Below are 27930 nucleotides of genomic sequence, written 5' to 3'. Positions count from 1 at the left end.
ATAAAAGCCAAAGGCCCTTTATGCCCTCCACCAGCCTTGCCACTTCTCTAATCTGATCTACTATTTACTCCACACACGGGTCTCCTTGCTATTTATTGAAAATTTCAGGTACACTCTCTCCTTTGAAAGGCCTTTGCATTAGTTGTTCTATCTGCCTAGACCCACTCTCTCACCTCTTTTGGATATCACTTTCTCAGTTGAGCCTACTTTGACCATCCTATTTTAAATTGCAATGTACCTTTACCCTGCCTTACTTTTTGCTTTATTCCATAGCACTCTTAACATACTCCATAATTTACCTTTTTTTTGTATTTTCTTATCTCCTCCCACTGAAATATGAGGTACATGAGGGCCAGAATCTTTGCTGGGTTTGTTTACTTGTTAATCCCAAGAGCATAGAACAATGCCTGGCATATAGTAGGCACTCAAGGAATATTTCTAAAATAAATACTTGTAGCATAAAATCTTCCAGATACACTGACAAATTAGACTAGAATCAAAGAGGGAGACAAGGAGAATGAAACACAGGTTGAAATATACACGAGAAGTTGAGGCAACTGGAGATGTTATCACAGAGAGGAATAGATTTAGTGGAAGCATGATCCCACTCTTAACTACTAAAGGGGTATTATATGGAAGAGGTAGTATGTTTGCTGTATGATCCCCAAGGAGAAGAGCTAGTCCATACAAGCCAGATGTGGGACCAGGCTGAGTAAGAATTTTTTTACTTTCTTAAAATTGTAATGGGCTGCCATAAAGTAATCTGTTGTATGAGGTCAAACAGAATGATCATCCATCAAGGACTGCAGGGGATCCCACATTGGGAAGTGGTTGAATTAGATGGCCTTGAAAAGTTTGTCCTAGTTTGAAGATACTGTGACTTTTTTTAAAATCCAGTTATTCCTGACAACTCAGAATGCTGAGTTAGTTGTGGAGTTAATTTTTTAAAGGCTCATTTTACCTGACAAGATTGTATCAAAGGTAACTTCATACCTTCCTAGTAATTATGATTAATTGTTTTAGCCACATAGCCATATATCTGAAAATTACATGGACCATTATTTTAGCCCTTTGTTATTGCTGAAAATGAAATAATATTTTACTATCAGTTTTGACCTTCATATCCAATTTGGGCTTACTGTTTATTTAGATTAAGCTCCTTCACTCTTTTAAACAGTTATGTGTGTTCATTATCTTTCATCTTTTATAGGAGCGGGATCGTTATGCCTACAAGATTCATCTTCCCGAAACAGTAGAACAACTGAGGAAATTTAATGCAAGGAGGAAACTAAAGGTAAATTAAAGAAATCATCAAAAAGCCAGATAGAGGCAGTTGATGATAATGTTTTTATTCTGTTTCAGTGCCCATAAATATTATCCTGGTTGGCTGTTGCTTTCTTACAGCTAAATTCTTACTTCCAAAAGTTACCATTATTTCAATAAGGTTTTGGTTTTTTAAGTCATTTAAGGTAATATCTAAGTACAAATCCAAACAGTAAGTTATAATAAATGGAAGATTAATCATATTTTAGATTTATGTTATCTCTAAAATTCATAGCAGAGATATAATTACTTTAAAAATAGTAATTTGCTATTATTACCCATTATTGTTGAATTTTAATCTAGGCCATGCTTTCTCAAACTTAAATATTTTGTCAGAAAATGTGAGTTTAGTTCAATGGGAATAATACCAAATTAGAATTGGAACTAGGGCTGAACAGCCATCACAAAGCAGTAAAAATCCCCACTACCTTGGTCTACTAGAAAATATTTTCAAATCACTTTTCTCACTTTTTCTTTATTCTTCCTAGGGTACCTTTCTCCCGTTTACCACGCTCCCTATCCTCCACCCCACCAAAAACAAACAAACAAACAAAACACAATATTTACTTCATATGGAGGGCCCATTTGACTTTAAAAGGTTTTTGAGGTTTTTGAAAAAGACCCAGAATAAAGTAATGGAATCTTTCAGCACTGGGCAAAAATCTTATGGGACAGCACTTCCCGCCTCCCCCCAACAGAGGAAACTATTATATTATGGTCTTAAAATTAACTTATACTTGACTTACTTTAATTACTATTAAAAAACTTAGCTCTGTCCTCTAAGTGGTTAATTAGATGAGTCCTCCTTAGCCATGTGACTCCTGCCAACTATAAAACTTCTCTTCATAAGTATTTTCAGATATGTCATAAGTTGCAATAATATTATTAATTCATTGTTATTTGACTCCTGAAATATGTGAATGATTGTATTCAACTCTAGATTTATAAGAACATTTATATGAATTTTCAGGAAACTATGTAGGCTACAGTATTATCATATGGAGCTGAACTGGCCAACATATTAGCCACTAGCCACATGTAGCATTTTAAATCTAATTAACTAAAATTAAATAAAATTAAAAGGTCAGTTCCGGGACTTCCCTGGTGGTGCAGTGGTTGAGAATCTGCCTGCCAACACAGGGGACACGGGTTCAAGCCCTGGTCCAGGAAGATCCCACATGCTGCGGAGCAGCTAAGCCTGTGCACCACAACTACTGAACCTGCGCTCTAGGGCCCGCGAGCCACAACTGCTGAGCCCGCGTGCCACAACTACTGAAGCCCGCGTGCCACAACTACTGAAGCCCACGTGCCTAGAGCCCGTGCTCCGCAACGAGAAGCCACCGCAAGGAGAAGCCTGCGCACCGCAACAAAGAGTAGCCCCTGCTCACCGCAACTAGAGAAAGCCCGCACACAGCAACGAAGACCCAACATAGCCAAAAAATTAAATTAATTAATTAATTAATTAAAAAAGAAAAAGGTCAGTTCCTCAGTCACATTAGCACATTCCAAGTGTTCAGCAACCATATGTGGCTAGTGGCTGCCATATTGGACAGAGCAGATATAGGACATTTCCATCATTGCAAAAAGTTCTATTGGAGAGTGTAACTGTAGAGTAAGGGAAATTCTAACATGTCACTGTTGGTGATGATTATTCCCAGTTAAGCCTTTTTCCTAGTTGTTTTTGCAGTCAGGGGTACAAACTGGCTCTTCTCTATTTAAAAATCCTCAGCAAAACAATAATTATTAATGACATGCCATTATTGAGATGGTGCCCAAAGAAGTTTCCCAAGACTTTTGTTTTTTTGCTTTGCTATACACCTGAACCAGTATGGCCTACAAAAGAAAAAAAAATCTTACCCAAAGTGAATGGTTAGCCGTTTTTGAAGTTAATTTCTTTCCCAAAGAAGCTATTAATTATACTTCTTTCTCAATTCTTCCCTAAAGTCTTTTTAACTCTATTGTTGCTTTGGCCATTGTGACATTACCCTGTCTGGGATTGAACCCTTCATTGCCCAAATAAAAGCTGTTTACTGTAGGGCTCAGGCTTGCCCCCTCACAAGAAACACATGCTGTATTTCTCCCAGTGCCACTGAATCAGACTTGGGCCTAAAATAGCCGAAGTGGTGACTAAGATTCATTTGGACAGGAGCAAGCTGTCACAGCAGAGAGGGGTCATGTGAATTTACCACATCCCTTTGCAAGCCTCTTTAAAATTTAAGACCCACCAAACAACCTAGAATTAGGAGCATCAGCAGGGTTATCATTGAGTATTTTTTCAGCTTCTGGTAAGGCTGTATTCCTTTGTGTATTCAGCCACCCTGGTTAAAGCTTGTTATACCTACTCTCCTCAAGAAACTAATTCTCATTCTGCCATTTCTGTGAGCTTCTAGAACAGAGATTGCAACTTCCCTGGCTTTCAGAGCCCACCACACAATTTATTTTCACAAATGAACAGCTAGGTACCCATCCTTCTACCTAGACACTGTTTTTAAGCCCATCAAATGGTGGGAAACACCCTAATTATTATGATTCCCTTTGAAGTTCACACAAAGCAGTAGAAAATTGATTTTATTACTAAGTCAGAGGTAGGAAATTTTTATTGTCAGTGGCAAGAAGAAAGTGAATGAGTACAGTGTTATGGGAAAGAGTGACCTCTAGAGCTACATCGCCTTAGGTGAATTCTGACTCTGACACTAGCTGTGTGACCTTGAACGAGTTATTTAAATTTTGTGTGCCTCAATTTCCTTGTCTATAAAATGGGGATAATAATAATAGCTAACTCATAGGGTTGTAAGGATTTAATGAATTAATATAGCAGTTAGAATAGTACCTAGCGGTCATACGTGCTCCATAGATATTATTTTCTATTAACATTTTATTGTTATTGTTTTATTATTATTTTAATATTTAATACCTTTGATTTGGTCTCTATTTATTACCAACTGTAATTCCTAAATGGACGCTTCATACCATTTTAGCTTTTCCCCAGTAACATCATTTACATTTTTGAGATTTTTAAAGGCTTTCAAAAAATTACAGAACACCAAAAATGTCGCTAAATAATCTCTATTTATGTATTTCTTCCAAAGTAATGATGCTTAGACTTTTCTGACCATTTTGATCATCATTTTCCTTCACAGTATCTAGAAAGAAAGGATCTTATACCTGTGATATATTATAATAGTCACTCCCCTTCTAGTGACTCTAGTATCTTTCCTCTAGTGTCATATCCATCCTGTGATATACATTCTTTAGAGCAGTGCCTCTCCAAGTGTGATCCCCAGACCATCAGCATCAGCATCACCTGGGAACTTATTAAAAATACAGATTCTCAGGCTCTAGTACAGTCAGGCAAAAAAACAAAAACAAAAAGCATCCAGATTGGAAAGAGAGTAAAGTTGTCTTTGTTTACAGATGACATGATCTTGTATATAGAAAATCCTTAGGAATCTGCAGATATCTATTAGAAATAATAAGTTCAGCAAGGTTGCAAGATATAAGATCAGTATATATAATTGAATTGTATTTCTATATATGAGCAATGAACAATCTTAAAATGAAATTAAACAATTCCATTCACAATAGCATCAAAGAGAATGAAACACTTAAGAATAAATTTAACAAAAGAATTTTAAGACTTGTAAACTAATATTGCTGAGAGAAATTAAAGAAGATCTAAATAAATGGAGAGATATTTAATATTCGTGGATTGGAAGACTCAATATTGTTAAGATGGCAGTTCTTCCCAAATTGGTCTGTAGGTTGAACACAATCCCTCTCAAAGTTTTAGCAGAAATTGACAAACTGATCCTAAATATACATGGAAATGCAGAGGACCAAGAATAGTCAAAACAATCTGTTGAAAAAGAACAAAGTTGGAGGACTTATATTTTCCAACACTTACTATAAAGCTATAGTATCTGTGGTACTGGTATGGTATAGGGTTAGACATGTAGATTGGTGAAGAGAATCAAGAGTTCAGGAATAAACTCTTATATTTATGGTCAGTTGATTTTCAACCGAAACGCCAAAGCAATTCTATGGGGAAGGAATAGTCTTTTCAACAGATGGTGCTGGGACAATTGGATATTGACATGCAGTAAAAGACATAAACAGCCACATATTGGATGGTTCCATTTATTTGCAATATCTCGAATAGGTATTTATGTCCATAGAGACAAAAAGCAAACTGGTGATTGCCAGGCACTGGGTAGTGACTGCTTAATGGGTATAGGGACTTTTTGGGTTGTGATGAAGATGTTTTGGATCTAGACAGAAGTGGTGGCCGCATAACATTGTGAATGTACTAATTAGCACTGAATTGTACACTTTAAAATGGTTAGTTTTATGTTATGTGAATTCCACATAACCTACTTTTTTTTTATACCATCTGACAAAAGAGTCTTCTTAAATACTGGCTTTCACTTTGGCACACTTGAAGGACATGACACATTCACATAGTAACAGTAGCTCACCACACCAGTCAGCTCAGCCAAGACACCACCCATCCCTCCCCACCTCAGCCCCAGGCATGCAGGAAGTTGGAGGGGCATGCGTTTATTGAAAAAGCCCCATGGGTGATTCTGATAAGTTTACCTTATTGAGAGTCATTACTCTAAAGCACAAACTTGTAATTGGTCTACAAAATTCCATATGTACATATCATAATTTAATTAACCAGCTGTTGGACATGGACATTGCTTCCAGTTTTCCACAACCATAAATACTATTGCATTGACTCTATTTTCACTAATCTTTGTACACCTCTGATTATATTCTTAGGGTAAGTTCTTTGCTACTGGAATTGTTGGCATCAGAGTGTATACATGTATTTAAGATTTTTGATCTCTATGAATAACTTACCTTCCAAAAGGCTTATACCTGTTTATAAATTTTAATGTATTCTTGGTAGTGAGTTTATTATTTTTGCAGTTGAACCTTTTTCCCATTCTGAAAGTTTTGTGAAACTATTTTATGCCAGAACATAAAACATTATTCATTTTACTCTACTGAAATTTCAAGACTATTACTCATTATTGGTTATAATAGTGTCAGTACTCAGCAATCAGAAATTGTTCCTTTCCATATTCATACATTCATTTTGGCATTTAACCTATTCAGCAAGCTAGAGGACACAACAAATCCCTAATGAGAAAATTATTTGGACAAGTATAAAGCATTGACATCATTTTTCAGACTATCTTTCGAACTGTAGGTTTTAAAAGTTTATAGAACCCTACATGTGATTTGAATTATCACACATTTCTTTTTATTTTCCTTTCTTTCTTTCATTATTTTACATGTGTGAATGATGATGGAAAATTTCTTTTCACCATTTTGGTTATCAGACATTTCATATGTTGAATTTTTCCCCTCCTTTTATTTCATACCAAGCTCTAGAATTTTAATACTTGAGTTTTTTTACATCCTCTAGAAATAATACTTCTTATATAAACTACATAGTCCTGAGTACAGGACTAGATATGAGGATTGTATTTTCTCAGACTGAATATTAGGATGCATGGGACAGACTGTGTGATCCAGACTGTCTGGAAAATCTGTGCTCTATGGGTATGTGTCTCCTAAGGAGGCATACCTGTACTTTAACTCTGGGTGCCATTTACATGAAGGAGTTACTGTGCAAGGGGGCGAGGTGGGGAAAGGGGCTGTGGGTGTCTGAGCTTGTCTATCTAAGGAAGAGGCTCAGCAGGAAATCTGTTCTAGAAATCATTCCCTTTGCTTCATGAATTAGAAAGCAAATTTCCATATAGTGAAGTATGTCAAAGATATTCTGTACAAATAGAAGCAATATTCTATATTTGGGTAAGCTTATTGCAATCACTTCAGGAAAGGGTGAGTTGAATCTGTGTAATTCAATTTAGAGGATAAAACCATTTATTCCTTGTATATACAGAAAGTGAGGGAGATTTCTGATAACTTCCTATAATTTTCCTTTATTGATTTTGCAAATTACAAAAATATAGCCTGCATTACTTCTCTGACTTACCAGTCGGTCTCTTGGGTTCCTGCAATTTGAAGAACTAGAAAAAATTTGTTTAGGAATGCCGTTTTCCGGTACTCACTATCCAATACAATAGCCACTAGGCATATGTGGCTACTTAATTTTTAATTTTAATTAATGTTAAATAAAATTTTAAATTTGATTTCTCGGTTGCACTAGCCACATTTCAAGTTATCAGTACCACATGTGGCCGGTGGCTACAGTATTGGGCAGTACAGGTATGGAACATTTCTGTCATCACAGAAAGTTCTGTTGTACAGCACTGCTACCTGCAAGAGTAATGCTACACCTAAGCAGCACCTTTTGAGAGGTCAACCAGGAAGCTTTAATTAGCTGCCTTTTGTCAATCTTCCCCCTTGTATCAATTCATCAAGAGCTAACTTAAAGATTTATCGAGGACCTTTGTGCCCTAATGAAAACCAGCACTTACCCAGAGTCCTCTAATTACAGGAGAGAACAGTAAATTAGCAGAGAGGTTTCAGGCTCCAGCTCCTCAGAGCAGTAAATCTGGTATCCAAAAGGCACCTTTGATTCTAAACCTGAAAACGGTTATTCTGGTATGAACAGTTACATAAATAATAATTGACATGAGTTTGACCTTATATTTTATAAAGCAATTCTATTAGTTGCTGATTCTGAAATATAGAGTTTATTACTCTCAAAGTTAGTCTAGCTTTTGAAAGTTATTATGTACATTAAAAGACCATCTTTATGAAATACTTTTACACAGACCCAAAAGGATTCCTAAGATATCTATTCCATGCAATTGCTCTGAAATATAGCCATACCTACTACACTAACAAGTCTCATTTTTAATCTTCTTCAGAGAAGATAGCACAGCCTCCTTTAATCATATGCCCTGACTTAATTTTGAAACTCTAGCTTTTAGACTTTTGTTTAGATTATGCTTAAGTATCAAATACATATAGGCTATGCTGACTAAACTGAATGATAACTTTGGTTGTGACTATATGGAGAGAGGTGGGAAGTTCTGATTTAATTAATGATCTTACCTCATTATCATCTAGGACCTAATTCTTACATGTAGTCAACCTAAATCCTTTAACATTTCTGCCTCGAAATGATTTTCTAGCCTTTTGGTCAGCCTCAACCACTCCAAATTCTCCACCCTTTTTAGGGTTTTGAGTTGTGTTCTGAATCTTAGTAAGATGATCCTCTCTCAAATTCTTAAGTCACACTTGAATTTGTATGTCCCTGTGATGCGTTTCGCCCCCTCAGTATATCACAAAATGGTTGTGTGACCTTGCCACTTGGGTGCAAAGCCAGTATTCTATATCTCATACTTGTGTGTTTTGTATTTAGACTTTTAAAAATATACCTCCCTGCCCTTGTGCCTATCAGACTTCATGGTACTTGTTTCTGAGCTCAGTTAGGGAGCACCAGAAAGGGGATATTGGCTTTTGACTCTGTCTTCAAGTCAGTAATTCATCTGTGTTCAACTCTCCTGTTCCTTAATAACTTTCTTGCTTCCCTAAGTGCATGTACAGTAGCTTAACTTAGCAGAAGTCTGAGCTAACCATTTTCTTTGTTTGTTTTCCACTTCCTTAAATGAGACAGAATCATCTAGTGGGGAGTGTTCCATTTTGGTGTTTGACATATTAACTACAATCATGATTGAGCTTAATTACTTGTAGTTCTCTTTTTCTTTGAATTTAAAATCTGCCTTCTCCTTTCTAGGTTAATTTGCTTAGTAGAAAATTGCATCATTGGGCTTCCCTGGTGGTGCAGTGGTTGAGAGTCCGCCTGCCGATGCAAAGGACGTGGGTTTGTGCCCCGGTCCGGGAAGATCCCACATGCCGCGGAGCGGCTGGGCCCGTGAGCCATGGCCACTGAGCCTGCGCTCCGCAACGGGAGAGGCCACAACAGTGAGAGGCCTGCGTACCGCAAAAAAAAAAAAAAAGAAAGAAAGAAAAGAAAAAGAAAGAAAATTGCATCATTAATATTAGTAATCAGATTGTGAATGGTCTTTTTTTTAAATAGATTTATTTATTTATTTGTTTTTATCTTTGGCTATGTTGGTTCTTCGGTGCTGCACACGGGCTTTCTCTAGTTGAGGCAAGCAGGGGCTACTCTTCGTTGCGATGCACAGGCTTCTCATTGTCATGGCTTCTCTTGTTGCAGAGCACGAGCTCTAGAGTGCAGGCTCAGTTGTTGTGGCTCACAGGCTTAGCTGCTCCCTGGCAAGTGGGATCTTTCCAGGCCAGGGATCAAACCTGTGTCCCCTGCATTGGCAGGCGGATTCTTAACCACTGTGCCACCAGGGAAGCCCGTGAATGGTCTTCTTAACTCAAAATTGTTATGTTTTACTCTCAAAACTTACTGAAGTATAAGTAAGATATACTGAAGTATATCTTCTAAACTAAAGTAGATAGAAAACTTCTTTACGAAGGATTTAATAAACTGGAAAGTTTGAAGAACTACTTGTATAAGATATGGTTTTATGTTGTTATATCCACAGGCTCTTCAATAGCAACAGTGTAGTAGAGGGGTTGGCAAACTACAATCTGGGGACCAAAGCACTCACATAAGAGCTTTACGCTTTCACAAATTAATACATCTATATTTCTGTTTTTATATATAAAGTTTTATTGGAACACAGTGATGGAAATTCTTGTACATATAGTCTATAGCTGCTTTCACGCTAAATGGCGGAGTTGAGTAGTTACAACAGAGACCATATGCCCTGCAAGCCTAAAATATTCACTGTCTGGCCCTTTACAGGAAAATATTTTTGACCCCTAGTACAGTAAAGACCCTTGAACTGGGGAGAGTAGTCAGAAGACCTCCATTCTGTCTACTCTTGATTCTATCTCTAAGTTGGCAGCAACCTTAATAGGTTACTAAGCCTCTCTAGACCTCTCTTCATCTGCAAAATGAGTCTCCTAGAATGAATCATCTTGAAGGTTGACTCTCCAACTCCAGTAAAATTCTATAAATCCATAAACTGTTCTGGAACCATTTTGCTGTTTTACATAATAGCTTTGCATTGAATTTTTGAACCACATGCAGTCACTGAGTTTAGAGAGCTAAATAAACAAAACTGCTAACCATAAGACAGATAAATTAGGAACTTGCTACTATTGTTTCAAAAGAATTTACCTCTCAGGGCTCTTTTAAATAGTGCTTTCCCAGTATAAGTATTTCTAGATCTTTGACATAGTGGTAACCAGAACAGACCTTGAAACATAAAACTAACATATTAAGAAACTCAGCTGAACTTCATTTGGAAATAAAAATAAAGCACCTCTAAACTTTTAGTTTCAGTGTATGGGAAACATGTGCTTTGATCTATAAAAATTCCATTTCACCCAGCTTTTAGGGAACATGTATAATATGTAAAGTGAAATAAGCTCTACTACAGAAAGAAGAACTCAACATTCAGTACTATTTTTTCATCATGGTAGCTGACCAGAAAATTCTGCATAAGAACCTCTCATGCATTAACCCTGGACTATTGGAAATCTAAAAAAGTTGCCTGGAATGGTATCATCAAGATCACTTCTCTACTCTTTGCTCTTCCCTTTCTGTTTATATTTGCTCTTTTTCAGTTTATATTTGTAGAAAGAAACCCTAACATAACCACCCCCAAAAAAATGAACCTTGTAGAAATGTGTTTCCATTAATAATGTTATTAGAATTATTAGTAATTATTAATTTTATTATTATTGTGATTATTAATGATATTTAATAAATACCTGTATACACAAAAGATTGATCTTTCTTTTCAGAAAAATCTAAGAGTTCAATATTTAAAATTTAGACTTAAGTTACTTTACACTTAGACTACTAGGGTGATATGATACTTAGACTACCTAAGTGAGCAATTCTCCCTAAAGCAGCAAAGGCTCTACTCAGGTTCTAGCTACATATTAGTAGGATTAGTAATAATTTGCACTTACAAAATGCTTTATGGTTTGCAAAGCACTTTCATAAACATTACGACTTTTGACAATCACGTAAGGTAAGCTATGTCAGTTTTAATATCCTCACTTTACAAATGAGAAGACCTCAAGAGGTTAAATGATTAAATCAAGTAAAGTCATGCAGATGGAAAGTGGCAGAGCCCAGGAACACACTTGGATATTCTGACCTACACCTAACACTCATGTGATTCTAACCTACACCTAATACGTGATTCAACACATACAAAATAACTTTTATCATTCTTATTGTTACTGAAACAATAATTCCCAACATTTTTCTACCCAATAGTCTTAAGGGATATCATGGACTCAATATGACAGTGGTTCTCAACTAGGAATCAAGGGAGGCTATGCATGTGGTTTAGAAGAGTCAACATGTAGTTGATTCTGTTGGGTGGCCTGAGTGAGAATACTGTACAAGAGTAACACATAGTCACTATTAATATCAAAAAGAAAGGAAAAAAGATTTAAAAAAAGAAAAATGGCTCACATTCCTACTACCCAGGGATAATTAATACTATTAACATTTTGGTATATCTTCGGTCTTTTATATCTTTATTAACTTTTTTTTCAAAAATAAGATCATACTACTACAGATTTTTTAAAACCTTTTTTTGTGTAATTCATCACAAACACCTTATCATTTCAGTAAACACTCTTCTGCAGCATCATTTTATAGTGACTGCAGAATATTTCATTATCTAGTATATGTTTAAGTTCAAGATGTAAATGGTTTCATATACTTTTACAATCCCCAACAGTGTTAGTCTGGTATGTGCGTGTGTGATTTATCTAAAGGAATCCAAAATTATTTAAAACCACCTCTTTTCTAGCTATCATCTCCTATATATTTGACCTTCTGAATAATTCTTAAATAAATATTCGGTAATTAACTTTTTTGTATTTATGTATTTCTTTTTTATCAATATTTTTTATTGAAGTATAGGTGACTTACAATGTGTTAATTTCTACTGTACAGCAAAGTGACTCAGTTATACATATATACATTCTTTTTTATATTCTTTTCCATTATGGTTTATCTTAGGATACTGAATATAGTTCCCTGTGCTATACAGTAGGACCTTGTTGTTTATTGTATTTCTTTTAATAATATCAATATACATTTTTCATGATTTCCCTGGTGGTCCATTGGTTAGGACTCTGCACTTTTCACTGCCAAGGGCCTGGGTTCAATACCTGGTCAGGGAACTAAGATCCTACAAGCTGCGCAGCATGGCCAAAAACAAAAACAAAATTTAAAAAAATATATATATATTTTTTCATCTCTTTGCTTTAGGGTGCAGTACTAGCAGCTGTGTCAAGTCACAAATTCAACTCATTCTATGGGGATCCCCCTGAAGAGTTGCCAGATTTCTCCGAAGACCCTACCTCCTCAGGTAATTGAATCATTCATTCATTCACCAGTGTGAATCATTTAGTGTCTACATCCTTTCTCTTCCATTATGAATAAACTTCTGTGAATCTAGCCAGATCCTCCATGGGATTCTAAGGAAGTTTGTCAGCAGCCAAATTCCATCCACATGTGTCTGATTCCTTTTCATTTTAATACCGAAATTGCTTTCCCCTACTGCTCCAAACTGACATTTCACTTTTTTTTTTAATCTCAGAAATACTTCTTCCCCTTTCCCCCCTCCAGACCCAACACTGCACTTCATCCAATCCAACATTTGTAGTCAGTCTTTTTTAATCTTTGTGATTAACTTCTACTTCAACAAAAATTTCCAATGTAAGATTTTCCCCATGTCAACTGTAGCAGATCAGACTTTGGAACAGCACTGCTTTTAATTGAATCTTTCAATGTAAAGCTGTCTTGTGAATTATCTCTAGAAACAATCTACAGGTTCATCTCTTTTTATAAAGTCTATAGCAAGTCTACACAAGCATTCAAGGGAGAGGAACCTAGAAGAAGAATTGCCTATTTTGATGAAATGTATATAGGTATTCCTGAAAAAACCCACTAATGTTCACAAAATTATTTTATAAAATGCTCAGATTTCCATCTTACCAGTGAGGTATTCACAAGGATTATTTACTAAAAATACATAGGACCCATTTATATGTATATGTAAATGCATGTATATGTGTTACAGTTTTTAATTTTTATTTGCATATTTATTCACTTAACTCCTATATCTTATGTCCTCTGGCCTCAACTTTTCTTTCTTTCATTAGAATTACTCAGTATTTGTTATGTGGTTGACTTTGCGCTAGTGATTTTATTTTTGTACTCTCGGACTGGCTCATTCAATATTCGTGCATCAGCATTGGAATCAAGGCCCAGGGCCCTTCCTAAAGCATGAGTTTTTTGTCCTTTACCGGTAGCCATATAGGAAGAATGGATGTGCTAAGCTTCTTACATGTTGGAACCATGAGCATTTGTCAGTATTTATGCTTCTTCCTTCCTCTGTTATACACGTATGTGCACATACCCGCTCACATACACATATACACACAGAGTTTCTTACCAACTGGTATGTGCTTATACCTTGTGCAAAATAACAGGATCAAATTTCCCATTCCAGCAGCTATATAGTTCCTTATTTTGACCTTTACCAATTGGGATGTGAATCTTCCTCTTTTGAGTGAAGGTGATTTCCAAAAGCATTCATAAATGGGAATCTTAGAGAAGAGACTCTGAGGAGGACTTGCTCTTTTCCTCTTGTGCTGACTTGGTAATTATCCAGAGTCCTTCCCACAGGAAAGGCAAGGCCGTAGTGTTATAGGTATATTCCCCAGCTTCCCTATTGTTTCACATCTGTCTTTTTTTCTTCCGGTCCATTTTGTAGCTTTCTGTTGTTGTTAGCTCAGACCTCCTTCTTCCTTCCTCACACTCAGATTACAGTTAACCCTTTCTAGGGGGAGTGAATCTAGTAACAGTTTTATGTTGTACTGTGGCTACATGATATAGTCACATACTTGGAATATATTTAGAGATTTTGGGTCAAGATCTCTAATACCACTTTCATCTTTAGAAATGGGAGGAGAGCAGGATGGGCCTTGCAACAGCTTCATAGACCTAATCTTTAAAGTTGCCCCTTAATATTTACCTCTGCTTAGCAAGACTTTAATGAGCTCTTAAGTATTCCTTTCTGTGAAGAGCTGGATTTTTCTTTTAGGAAAAGGAATTGTCTATAGTTATGCTTATTTTCTGTTAAATACATTTTTACTGCCCAATTTTTTTCTGTTTTTTTTTAGTAGTCTCTAAACGATATGGTTGAAATAGTTTCTGATTACAGTACTTGCTTTTTAAAAAAAGAAATTTCTCACACTGTCTTGTGGGTAGCCTGCAAGCCCTCAAATTAGTTGTTCACAATTTTGCATATATTGCTTCCCTTTCCTGTAGTCTCACCCTATGCCTTTTTTTTTTTTTTTTAAGTTTCTGGATCTTAACGATCTTGCAAGCAGTCTGTATCTTCATTCGATGTGCTAAATGTCTCTAAAATATTTTTGAGGGCACTGTCCAGCTGCTATCAATAAAAGATAAAATTGTTATGCAGTGTAAGTGTCTGATTACCTACCCTAAATGAAGAGGAAATTTTTATATAGTCAGATGTCAAAGACAAAGGAAATTCTTGAAGAAAATTTTAATGTTTTCCTCAATTTCACATGGCTATCAGGAATTATCATATGTTCCTAAAATTAACTTTTAATACTAGGCCATTTAAAGGGAGGCATTATCTATTATTGTCAGCATTATTTATCAAATATCTGTCTTTGCAAATTTCCTTTACTGCAACTAACAGCAGTGGTTGTATGGTTAGTTGCAGAAAGCCTATGATGTTTTATCTAGACTCATATAAGGGCTTTATACTTACATAAGTTAACACATCTGTATTTTCATTTTTCAATGCATCTTTATTTTTAATATTTTCATTAATTTTAAGCCTAAATTCTCTGTTTAATCCTAGCCCTTTAATTCTCCATCATTTATTTTAAGTTCCCAATGTTATCCTTTCCACTGCCTTTCTGTTCAAATTTGCATGGGTTTGTTTTACAGTACAAAACATAAAGCACTTTTCATCTTTACCTGAATGTTCTTCCAGAAAGCCCATGTCAAAAAGAAAAAAGTGATCATAAAGCATGTGCTTGTAGGGCAGGGGTGAAGGGGTGGGGAAGGAGGAGTTAGAGAGAGAGAGAAGAGTGTAAGGTCGCCAACTGTCCTTTCTTGAGATGGACTGTTTTTCATCTTTAGATAATGCCTTTTCTATTCTTTCTGTGAAATGATAGTAAATGGTAGTTTGTTAAATTTTTTTTCTTAATGACCTTGCTTGACAAAATTAAAAGCTGGCAATCCTATTTTCCTCCCTGCAAATTCTATTCAAAATCATAATTTTAATTTTTACAAAATAATTTAACAGAGCCTTTCATTAACAGTGGAAAAAATAATTTAAAATGAATCAGTTTGTCATCTAAAGAAGAGTTTAACATGTTTAGGTATGCTGTTTACATTGTAAAATAATGTTTATATAAGATTTTTTTCCTATTTTGATTATTGAAATTAGTCCATTATACATTCTCTAGAATTTGTTAGGTTTAATCTTAAGATAAACAGTGTATTGTTGCTTTGTTACTTAACAAAGTGGAAATATTCTGTTCTTGTCTTTCAAATTAAAGAAGTCAGAATCAGAACCCAGGGGATGTTCTCATGGAACACAAGGGCTCACTTTGGGCTCAGCTAAGAGACCATGCTTCTTGTGGCTCATCTACTGGGCCCAACTGTGGCTTGATAACCCGCTTGCTCTAAAATCATACTGTTTGTTGTTTGTCCATATGCTGCCTTCCTCCTAGGACTTCTAGCAGCAGAAAGTAGGTATCCCTTTGCTTTCCTCTAAGGTTTATCTTTTATGCAAAAGTGTTTGGCTTTGCATGGTTCATAATCAGCTTGACTTTTTCCTTGGCTGTTTCTGCTTAGATGTTTATTTATGAATTTTAACACTGCTTGACCATACAATAAAAACTTGGATATATTGATTTCCTGAAGCATTGTTATACAAATAATACTAACTTCTTACTTCTTTCATAAGAGGAAAAAGAGGCAGTGTTAAAATTTTAAGTGCACTTAATATTATTTCACATATGAATTTCAAGCACAAATACATTAATTCCAGGGAAAGGCTAACAATTTATTTTATAGTTTGCTTTCAAGAAAACTTTCAGGGTAAGTGAACGTTCCTTCAACAGTTATGTAATCTATAAGCAGTTTTTTTTACTCTGTTACTGACTCTATTTTTAGCTTATTGACATGGAGCTGTGAAATAAACTCCTGGATTCATGTCTCTTAACAACTTCTACCATCAGAAAGAACATTTATAAAGAATAATGTAATGGCTAGATTTTCATTACAAAGGGATATAATTTGAGTATGTGAGAATAGTAAAGTAAAAAGTATGTAAGAAATTACATACACACAAATGAGTACTAGTAAAACTAAGGCAATCTAAATGAGATGGGTGGATTGTATCAATGTCAGTATTCTGGTTGTGATATTACACTATGTTTTGTAAAAAGTTACCTGTGAGGAAAATAATACAGGGATCTCTGTATTATTTCTTACAACTGGATATAAATCTCCAATTATCTCAATAATAATTTCAATTAAAATAATAGAATAAATCTTTACCTCAACATTGTGCTTACTGGGGGGAAAGTATATAAGAGACAAAGATAAATAGAAAATCTGGGTGCTACTAATTAAATTCATTGCCATACTTTCTTGCATTAATTACTTGTAGCTCAAATTGCAGCCAATTTAATATAAAAATCTCACAGTATGTTAGTTATCTGTTGCTCTCTAATGAATAAGCTCAAAACAGCATTTATCATCTAACAGTTTCTATTGGTCAGGAATCTGGGCATGGGTTAGCTGAGTACCTCTGGCTCAAGATCTCTCATGACATTGCAGTCAAGATGTCATCCAGAGCTGTGATCTCATTTGAAGGCCCAGCTGTAGGAGGAATCCTCTTCCATGCTCACTCACATGGGAATTGACAGGCTTCAGTTCCTCACGGACTGTTGGGCCTCTCCATAGGGCTGCTCACAGCCTAGAAGCTTGCTTACCCTGGCACATATGATCAAAGAGAGAGGGCAAAAGTAAGAGAGAGCACCCAAGACAGAAGCCACAGTCCTTATAACCTGATCTCAGAAGTGACATCCTATCACTTCTGCCCTCTTGTGCTTGTTACAAGTGAGTTAATAAATCCAGCCTACACTCCAGGGAAAGAATTGATTATATAAGGATGTGAATACCAGGAGTCAGGGATCTTGGGGGCCATCTCGGAGGCTGCCCACTATGTACAAGTTAATGACCACTGGAGTGTAAGACACTTCCCATTTGTAACTGTTTTTGTTTCTCCAGATTTAATACCCCTCTCCTTTTTTTTTTTTTTTTTTTTTTTTCCAATCAGCAGACCTATTGTGTCATTTGGGAATGAAAGCATCTTGGAGGTATCAAGTAGTGCTTTTCCTTAGTTGTAAGGCCTTATATGAATGGGCACTTAACAACCAGCAGAATGTTATTTAAAGTACTTTGACAAATTTGTGCCCAGCGATGTTGCTATTTGGAAATATAGATTGTTTTAACAAGTAAAATGGCATTAGAATTATGGTATCTGTACTCTGACAGAATACATTTGCAGAGTTTTTACTTCTTTTAACTAATAAATTTTAAGGCATCTGCACTATAATCTATACATAAAGAATCTAAAGCATTTATCACCATGTGTAAGTTTTCATAACTTGAATTGGATATAGCACAGATGCTTAAGTCCAAAATACAATTTTCATTACAGGATTCACTATTGCTTATAACTTGACTGATAACCAGGATTTGCTTTGTACAGTGGGAATAAAACCTGTTGTCCAGGGGTAGGGGTAGGGGGAAGAGATTGACTGTAAAGGGACAAGAAGGAACTTTTGTGGAGTGATGAAAATGTACACCTAAATTGATGAATTTTAACTTAATTCTACCTTAGTAAGCAGATTTTTTTTTTAATGCTACTGTGCTTGCAAGGAAGGGCTTTGATTGAGTGGGTGATATGAGTGTATGTGTACTGATTCAGTGTTATATAAATAGGACTGCTAATGTAATAGGAAATAGAGGTTACTGATAACTCTTCAGGAGAAAGTAGACTAGATTGAGATGCTGAATTTGCTCAGTGATATTAGGTTTTATAGCTATACATATAATTTTTAAAATATATACATACAAATCTTTGTTGCTGAAATAACTGCATACATGGGTGTATATGTGGCTTATCAGATGTATGCAGTGTATACATTTATCAAAACTCATTGAATGGTACACTTAAGATTTGTGTATTTCACTCTATGTAAATTTTACCTGAGAGAGAGAGAGAGAAGTATTAAAATCTATGATGATGTACTTAGAGGTGAAGTGTACTGATGTTGACCATCTGCCATTTATTTTGAGATGAATGAAAAATAAGATGAATTGATGTGTGGATAGATATGTGATAAAGCAAATATCGCAAACTGTTAATTGTAGAATCTAGGTGGTGAGTACAGTTCTTTCAACTTTCCATATGTTTGAAACTTTTCATAGTAAAGCTAGGGGGAAATAGTTTTAAGACAGACTCAACCTACTTTGACACTGAGAACGTTTTAAACGTTCTTCTATTTATTTTTCTGTCCTCCTTTCAGGTTATTTTTACTCAGTCAACTTTTTTATGAGACTTTTCCACTCTTGTAATGAAACTGTTTTGGACTCAAAGTTTTATTGACCTTTAAAGCATATCTCTCTTTAAAGAAATAGACTCAGAAAACATTTTTAAAACAGGTGACATATTTATGCTTCTTTTGATTATTACTTCATAACAGTAGTAGAAAACTTTTTAGAAAGTATCAGTGAGATTCTTGGAAAAGTAGAAATGTTCAAAGTTAAAATGTATGATTATCAACCTAATTTTTAGATACAAACTTGACTACCAAATGAATTATGCAAAAGTTAAAGCAAAATACTATTCTGAAGACAGGGCTTGATTACTTTCTAATAAATTTATCATTGTGAAAGTTTGGACCAAAGCCTAAGAAAATAAACCTTATGTGGTAAACAAAATTCAGATCAAAAAGAAAATAGAAATTGGATATCATCTCATTACCAAATGCAGATTATTCAGGTGTGTTGCTGAGGGTAAAACATGGTTTCAGGAGGGACCAGTCTGTAGTGGAAGGACTAGGTGTTAGAGACCTGGGTTCTAAGACTCACTCTCGTACTCACTGCTGTGGCTCCACAGTCATTTAACCCCAATGAGCATCCGATTTTTCAAATATAAATACACTTGTCTACAGGACAGGGTTATTGTGGAATCACATAAGATAATAAGTGTGAAAAGCACTTTGGAAATTATAAACTGTTACACAAATATAAGTATTAAAATAATTTTCATTGTGACTTTGAGGAAACTGCTATAAAATAAACTGTTTTCAGTGGTTACATATTTCTCATTATAATATTTTATTTGCAATTCTTTAGAATTTGCTCAGAAAACAATCATTTTAATCAAACCTATTTTATTGTGTCTCTTTGTACAAAGCACACTGCAAAATGCAGCCTGGAATACAAAAGTGAATAGAATACCTACAGTCCTGCCATTAGATAAATTGCCCTCTGAGGTGAACTTATGTACTATTGTTTGTTTTTTCTTTTTTAAGATAGTTACAAATTTATTCAGCGGTTTTATAGAGAAAAACATCCTTTTCAGTTTTTGAGGAAAGTCAATAGCTCTTTCAGATATGACAGTATTGATCAGCAAAAGAAATACTAGTAACAGCTTAAGAGCTTGTGTGTGTTGTGTTGTTGTGTTGTGTTGTATTAATTATTACTACTGCCTCTGTGTTTAAAACAATAGCAATGGGGCTTCCCTGGTGGCGCAGTGGTTGAGAATCTGCCTGCTAATGCAGGGGACATGGGTTTGAGCCCTGGTCTGGGAGGATCCCACATGCCGCGGAGCAACTAGGCCCGTGAGCCACAACTACTGAGCCTGCGCGTCTGGAGCCTGTGCTCCGCAACAAGAGAGGCCGCGACAGTGAGAGGCCCGCGCACCACGATAAAGAGTGGCCCCCGCTTGCCACAACTAGAGAAAGCCCTCGCACAGAAACGAAGACCCAACACAGCAAAAATAAATTAATTAATTAATAAACTCCTACCCCCAACATCTTCTTAAAAAAAAAACAATAGCAATGGAAAAGCCCCAGAAATGTCTTTGTGTACATTTATATTTTATAATTAATTGAAAAATTATGAGATTTTTACATGGGCTTGGTGTTGAACTGCGGATATCAATCGTACGCATCTGTGAGATATGGTTCTGCTGGTCATACTCAAAGAAATAACGAAACTTAGAAGAAGTGTCAGTAGGGAGTGTTAAAATGATCAAGGGTAAAGAAAGATATTGAGGTTAGACCAAATATATATGTTTATTCAATATGAAAAGACAAAAGAGAAATTGAATAAAAACTATAATTTTCCTAGCTAATTCCAGAAACTTTAAATTAGGGGCACTTTTCAGAGCTTGAAATAGGCAACTTGAGTACACCTGTGCAAATGTTTCCTTTCATGATTGAAAACCTACAAAGTTAATCACATTTGGGTACAAGATAAGACTATAAATCAGTTCAGAAAAGGTGACAGATCCAAGGAAATTAAATAGACCTGTTGACCGGGTGGGTCTTGCCTACTAGAGACACAGGCAATAGATGCCTTTGTGCTTTCCAGCAAAGCATCCACTGGGTCTGCCAGAGCACATTGGAAACCTAGGTGGGGGTGTTGAATTCCTGCTCATCTACCTCTTCTCTGAGACTGTCCCACCTCCTCCCTGGGCAGCCCTATTTCTGTACCACTTTATTTTTTATCTCTTCTCTATTGTTTGCTTCAGGGTATAGTATGCCTACTTCCCACACCAGCCTGAGAGCCCCTTCCTTGAGACCAGGGATCATACCTGTTTTCCCTGAACCCCCTGCCTCACACCTGGCAAAAAGCAGGAACATTTGGTAAAGGTTTTTTGGTTATTGTCTGACCCAGTAGGGTTCAAGTTCTTTTCTAACCTTCATATCCATGCATAAACCACGTCACTTCTTGTTGAAGGTTCCCCCTATGTTTCCTAGTACGGCCAGTTACTGTAGTAAGTCAAGAAGAGCATACACTTTGGATCCAGACACACTAGGGTTGAGTCCTGGTTGTACCACTTCTAGCTGTGACCTTCCTTGACCTCTCTGAACCTCAGTTCCCTATCTGGAAAGGTCAGGTACTATATTTACCTTACTGTGTTCTGGGGATGTGCCTGACACATAACAAACACTTACTAATTGGGAGCTGCTATTATTGTTTCTTTGGTACTTACTTAATTCAAGGCATACTTTGTGGATGTAATGAAATGGATCAAATATCCACCTGCCTTAAGGACCTCACAGCACAGAAACGAAGAGTGAGCAAATGCAAACGTAGGGTAGTGCTGGTAGGACAGGAATTGCACAGAGCTTTGGGAGTTCACAGACCAACAAATGATACGTCCCTGATCGGGTACAGCCAAAATTCCTTCCCAGTGGTTAGACTTTCCATCTTAGTATTCGCTAGATACAAGGTTGTTTTATTTTAATCTTACAGTATTAATAAACTACTACCTAGATTATATATCAGCATAAGCAGTGCTGGATAGAGACAATAAAAACTAGATAAGATTCCACTAAGGTAACTGAGTGAAAATGATCATTAGCTTTCTGTGCTATGTGTTGAATTTTTTTAATATACAAAAAAAACCCACATTTCATTTGTATTTTTGTTGTTGCAGTTAATCCAGAAGCTTAGAACTAGCTTTACTAACTTTATAAACCTCGCATCATTTAATTCTCCTGTTGATGATGTGCTGGGGTCCGGGGCTCAATGGGATATTTGGGACTAATATCTTTACATCATCTCTTGCTTTCCAAGGCTTTTAATAAGGCACGAGAGAGCTGACTTTTAACTAATTTCCAGATTTTTTTTTCCTATTCAGAACAAAGTAAAAGTCCTGAGAAGAGCAGGTAGAAGGAAGTGGATTAGGTTAATACATTTTCAGGAATAGCAGGGGAAATGAGGACTGGTTTCTGCCTTGTACCTTTATTATTCCGCTTAGTATCCACTTAATATTTTCAATGAAAGAATACCAGTAGCCTGGTATGTGTAATTATTCAAAATTTAAAAGTATCCATAGTCGCATCAACAGATGAATGATCAAATTGTGGTACATCCCCACAGTGTTCATTGCAGCTCTGTTTACAATAGCCAGGACATGAAAGCAACCTAAGTGTCCATCGACAGATGAATGGATAAAGAAGATGTGGCACATGTATACAGTGGAATATTATTCAGCCATAAAAAGAAATGAAATTGAGTTACTTGTAGTGAGGTGGATGGACCTAGAGACTGTCATACAGAGTGAAGTAAGTCAGAGAAAAACAAATACCATATGCTAACACATATATATGGAATCAGAAAAAAAAAAAAGGTTCTGAAGGACCTAGGGGCAGGACAGGAATAAAGACGCAAACGTAGAGAATGGACTTGAGGACACGGGGAGGGGGAAGGGTAAGCTGGGATAAAGTGAGAGAGTGGCATGGACATACATACACTATCAAATGTAAAATAGATAGCTAGTGGGAAGCAGCCACATAGTGCAGGGAGATCAGCTCGGTGCTTTGTGACCCCCTAGAGGGGTGGGATAGGGAGGGTGGGAGGGAGGGAGATGCAAGAGGGAAGAGAGATGGGAACATATGTATATGTATACCTGATTCACTTTGTTATAAAGCAGAAACTAACACACCATTGTAAAGCAATTATACTCCAATAAAGATCTTTAAAAAATAAATAAAATAAAATACCCTTTTCCAAAGGGTGGGTGATCATGGGGGGGAAAAATTTGTGGCACCTCCCTGCCATGGAATACTACCCAAGAAAAAAAGGATTAAACTATTGATACATGCAACAACCTGGATGACTCTCCAGAGAATTATGCTGAGTCAAAAAAGCCAGTCCCCAAAGGTTACATACTGTATTGTTTCATTTATATAGCCTCCTTGAAATGACAAATTTATAGAAATGGAGAACAGGTTAGTAGTTGCCAGGGGTTAGGAGGGGGAAGGGCAGGAGGGAAATTATTGCAGTTATAAAAGGGCAACATGAAGGATCCTTGTGGTGATGGAAATATTCTGTAGCTTGACTATATCAGTGTCAATATCCTGGTTATGATATATGACAGTTTTACAAGATGTTACCATTGGGGGAAACTGGGTGAAGGGTACATGAGCTCTTTCTGTACTATTTCTTACAACTGCATGTTAATCTACAATTATCTCAAAATAAAAAGTCAAATTTTAAAAAAATTAGCTACAGTAATTTCCATGTGGATAACCACTTGATGTGTGTCTTAAGCCCCAGATTTTTAACCTAATTAAATACTGCAAAAAGCAGTTGCTTATATAGCAGCTTTTTTTTTCCATTGTAGAAACCTTGGAACATATGGACAAAAACAGAATGAAGTATAAATAGGAAAATAAACATAACTACTATTACCTTTTTGGTATTTTTCATTCTGTTGGGGTTTTTTTTCTGAATTTGTAAATATATTTTTTTCACTTATAATTGGGGATATATAGTTTATGAGTTTTTGCATTCTGCTTTCTTGAATTTCCCATCATACAGATTTCTGTCTTTAAAATTCTTCAAAAACAATTTTCATGTGGCTATATATTCCCTTATATGGATGTTCTATAATTTATGTAATCATTCCCTAATTATTAGATATTTATCCATTTTATATGATAGATATCCTTACACATAAAGCTTTTTCTACATTTCCTATTTTTTCCTTAATGTAGGTTTTTGTAAATGGAATTACTGAATCAAAGTGCATGAGCATTTTTAAGGCTCTTTGATATAAATTACCAGATTGCTTTCTGGAAAAGTGGTACTAATTTACATTCTCACCAATAAGTGCATGTGAATGGATGAGGTCCAAGACCAAAAGTAACTAGAAACAGCATAGAGTTCCAGAACAGAAAGATTCAAGATTTTTATCTTTATGTAAAGCAGAGTTTCTCTACTTCAGCACTATTGACATTTTGGGCTACATAATTCATTCTTGTTGGGGAGCCATCTTGGGCATTGGAGGATGTTTAATAGCTTAATAGCATCCCAGGCCTCTACCTACTAGATGACAGTAGCACAACCTATTTCCTCACTCCGACCACCACCACAGTTGTGACAACCAAAAGTGTCTCCAGACATTGCCAAATGTCCCCCTGAGGGGCAAAATTGCTTCTGGTTGAAAACTATGAATCTAAGAGTTACATGTGCAGTGAGGCACTTATCATTAGAATGTCTCTGACACTGTGTACACTAACGTTCTGAAGCGTAGCCTCTCAGGGTGCTTTTCTTTCTCTGAAGTGTGTATGTGCATGTTGTCTGCAAAGTAAAATTGGCTAATCATTTCTTTAAGGCTAAGTGACTTTGTTAATACTTGGTGTGTATTTCTCCCTGGTGCTACCTCTCTGGGTCCCTGGTTATTAGAGGAAATTTAAAGAAAGTGACCACACTGCCCTGCAAAAATGATTTCCCCTAGTACCTAATATGGTATTTGAAAGTGTCCGTCAGTATACCTACCCTTTGTCTTTGTCCTCTGAATAAAAAGGGCCCCAATAGGCTAAGAACAACTTGGTTCCCTTGACTTTGTATGTAAAGGAAGGAGAAAGAGTGGAGTGGGATTTTTGCTAACTTAATTTTGAGCCTTAAAAATCCTAAGAAGCCTATTTTACACAGCAGGAGCTCCCAGTTGAAGGTTTGTCCCTCAGATCTACAGCCGACTTTACCTTCCGTTCTTGATAGAATGCACCTGTTTGAAATGGCCACCTATGTTACTTCTGTAATATTTCAAAACAGCATGGGGTTATTGGAACCCACACTCTGTTTCTGATGTATTGATATAACGTTCTGCACCCAGATCTTCTAGTAGCTCAGTTATAGTTGATGAATTTCCTTAATTCAAGTAAGACAAGATTCAATTTACTTTGAAAAATGAGGAACACATAAATACATTGTTAAGAACATAAACTCACTGCAAATACTCTATCCTTAAGTGATATGAAACGCATTTAAGTCTATTTTTCAGTAAAGACCTGAACCTTTGAAGTTCTGTCTGTTAGCCCACAGTTCTGAGGTGTAACATTTGGCTTATGAAGGTTAGTTTGACATTGACTTTCTCTACTGGCTGTTTCTGTTTGTTCCCCTTAGGAGCAGTCTCACAGGTGCTGGACAGCCTGGAAGAAATTCATGCACTTACAGACTGCAGTGAAAAGGACTTAGATTTCCTACACAGTGTTTTCCAGGATCAGCATCTTCACACACTACTAGATGTAAGTCTTTCTTTTTATTAATTTTTTTGGGTAAATTGAACATTTACCATACCGTTTTACTTTACATGAATATCCAAATGTCCATCATAACAGTCCTTTTTCAGTTGCCTTCAGTCTGTGAGAAATGTGGGAAGTCATCCATCATAGATTCATAACTGAAATATAGTATCTTATATATGGTACAAATGCAGTATAGCCTAACAAGTCAGAGTGGAAAAAGTTATATATTTTATATATGTGTTTCTATTAGAAGAATCCATTGATCTTAGCTGTGATTACCTTTTATTGCTTTTAAACATTGTTTTCAAACATTGCACCTCAAACATGAACATAGGAGAGAGAAAAGTAAGATATTGTGCAATGGGCTGTATTCACATACGTATTTCATACTTAACGTTGCTGGTTTTCATAAACGTAGTGTCTTCTCCTTAAAACATAAGAATATATTCCATCATTAAATATGACAGGCTCCACTGACAGATACAAGGAAAAGTCAGAAGCTGACAGTTCACATCTGCCTTCATTTCAGTCACATTTTAAGTAAAATACCTTTCTTATAGAACTTGGTTAACTTCAGCAGTGAGAACTTTCTTAGTGTACATATTAGTCTACTAGTACATATAAGTCTTTTTACAAGAAAAATCTTTCCTTAATAAGAGAATTATTTTGCTTTGGGATGTCTAGAACTTTTTGGTGCTCACTCTGATTAATCGATCATGTGACACGGATTAAACTAAAGCAAAATTTCCCAGAATGTATTCTACAGAGCATTGCTCTGGGAGATAGTGGTGGGTCTTGCCATTCGAGAGGGGAGAGTAGATCTTAAATTTACTGGTTAAATTATTTATTGACTATATAAGTTTGGAAAATGCTGCATTCTTTATTCCCTTTATACGGATTCACAATGGTGTTAGTATATAGCAGCTCTAAGATGTCCTATAGCAAAGAAACCTTATTAACTCTAATAGCATTTCTCAAACTAATTTGGGCAGAGAACTTTTATTCACAATCCTGTCGAATTGGTAAGGACCAGTTTGGGAAAAGCTAAGCTAAGAGTGTCACAGTATGTTTCAACTTCACACTAAGTGCGGTCATAGGTATCTAACAGTTGCTTCTATCCATAGATTTGGTCAAATCAAATTAATTATTATTTTTTAATTAGTTAGGCTTTTTAAATAGTGTATGTATTAATTCAGGACTAACTGCTACAGCATGCAATCCTAAAATTTGAGTGGCTTACCGGAATAGAAGTTTATTTCTTGCTCACATCACAGTCCAATGCAGGTAGATGAGGAGGGGAGGAGCAGGAAGAGTCTCTTCCACAGAGGCATTCAGGGATCCAGGCTTCTTCCACTTTGTGATTCTGCCATCTCTCAAGGTTTTGGAATCTTCCACTGCATCCTTTGCACCCAGCCAGCAGATGAGAGAAAATGGAGAATTTTGCAGGGTCAAGGTTGGAAGTGGCCTGTATCACAGTTGTCCATATTCCATTGACAAGTAATAGTTACATGCTTACCTAGATGTAAGAGAACTGGGAAATAGTTTTTAAATGTTCTAAGTGAAATAAGCCAGATAGAGAAAGACAAATACTGCATGGTATCAATTATGTGTGTAATCTTTTAAAAAATGTCAAACTCATAGAAACAAAGTGGAATGATGGTTGCCCAGGCTGGGAGGTGGGGGAAATGGGGAGAAGTTGGTAAAAGGGTACAGACTTTCAGTTATAAGATAAATAAGGTCAGAGGATCTAATGTATAGCGTGGTGACTACAGTTAACACTGAATTTTACAATTGAAATTTGCTAAGAGAATAGAACTTAAGTATTCTCATCAAAAAAAAAGATAGATACGTGAAGTGATGGATGTGTTAATTAACTTGATTGTGAGAATCCTTTCACAATGTATACATTTATCAAATCATCATGTTGTACACTTTAAATATATTACAATTGTATTTGTCAATTATACTTCAGTAAAGATAAAAAATGTGCTCAGGAAGATAAGGAAATGGGTTTTCTCTTTAGTGTAATTTCTCCTAAGTAATTTGAAGACATTTCAGATTAAGTTTATTTCAAGTAACTTGTTACTTTCCTTGGACACCAAAAAGCCCTTGAAATTCCTTCTGTTTTGTGGATAGCTCCTAACATTCCATTTTCTCCTACTTCATTGTCATCATTGTTATTGTTAATGTGTTATTTGAATTAGAGTTTGACCTCTT

The 27930-nt window shown here is 36.0% G+C and overlaps 1 protein-coding gene across 6 annotated transcripts in view; it reads left to right on the top strand.

The window, feature by feature from the left end:
* The window catches only part of CASK (calcium/calmodulin dependent serine protein kinase), a gene marked incomplete at both ends in the record, with an annotated part of 397099 nt that overhangs the window by 279755 nt on the left and 89414 nt on the right, over window positions 1-27930 (top strand). For 3 of the 6 annotated variants that reach the window (XM_079727527.1, XM_079727524.1, XM_079727523.1), the window contains 4 exons: window positions 1211-1294; window positions 12587-12686; window positions 16099-16116; window positions 25592-25713. In XM_079727527.1, coding sequence (XP_079583653.1) covers window positions 1211-1294; window positions 12587-12686; window positions 16099-16116; window positions 25592-25713 — 324 coding nt within the window. The remainder of the gene's footprint in view (window positions 1-1210; window positions 1295-12586; window positions 12687-16098; window positions 16117-25591; window positions 25714-27930) is intronic. The other 3 variants (XM_079727526.1, XM_079727525.1, XM_079727522.1) reach the window with 1 other exon arrangement.

Source organism: Hyperoodon ampullatus (genome assembly GCF_949752795.1).
Source record: "Hyperoodon ampullatus genome assembly, chromosome: X".
Taxonomy (NCBI): Eukaryota; Metazoa; Chordata; class Mammalia; order Artiodactyla; family Ziphiidae; genus Hyperoodon; species Hyperoodon ampullatus.
The sequence above is the reverse complement of the archived record's forward strand: the minus strand, read 5'-3'. Positions and strand labels throughout refer to the sequence as shown.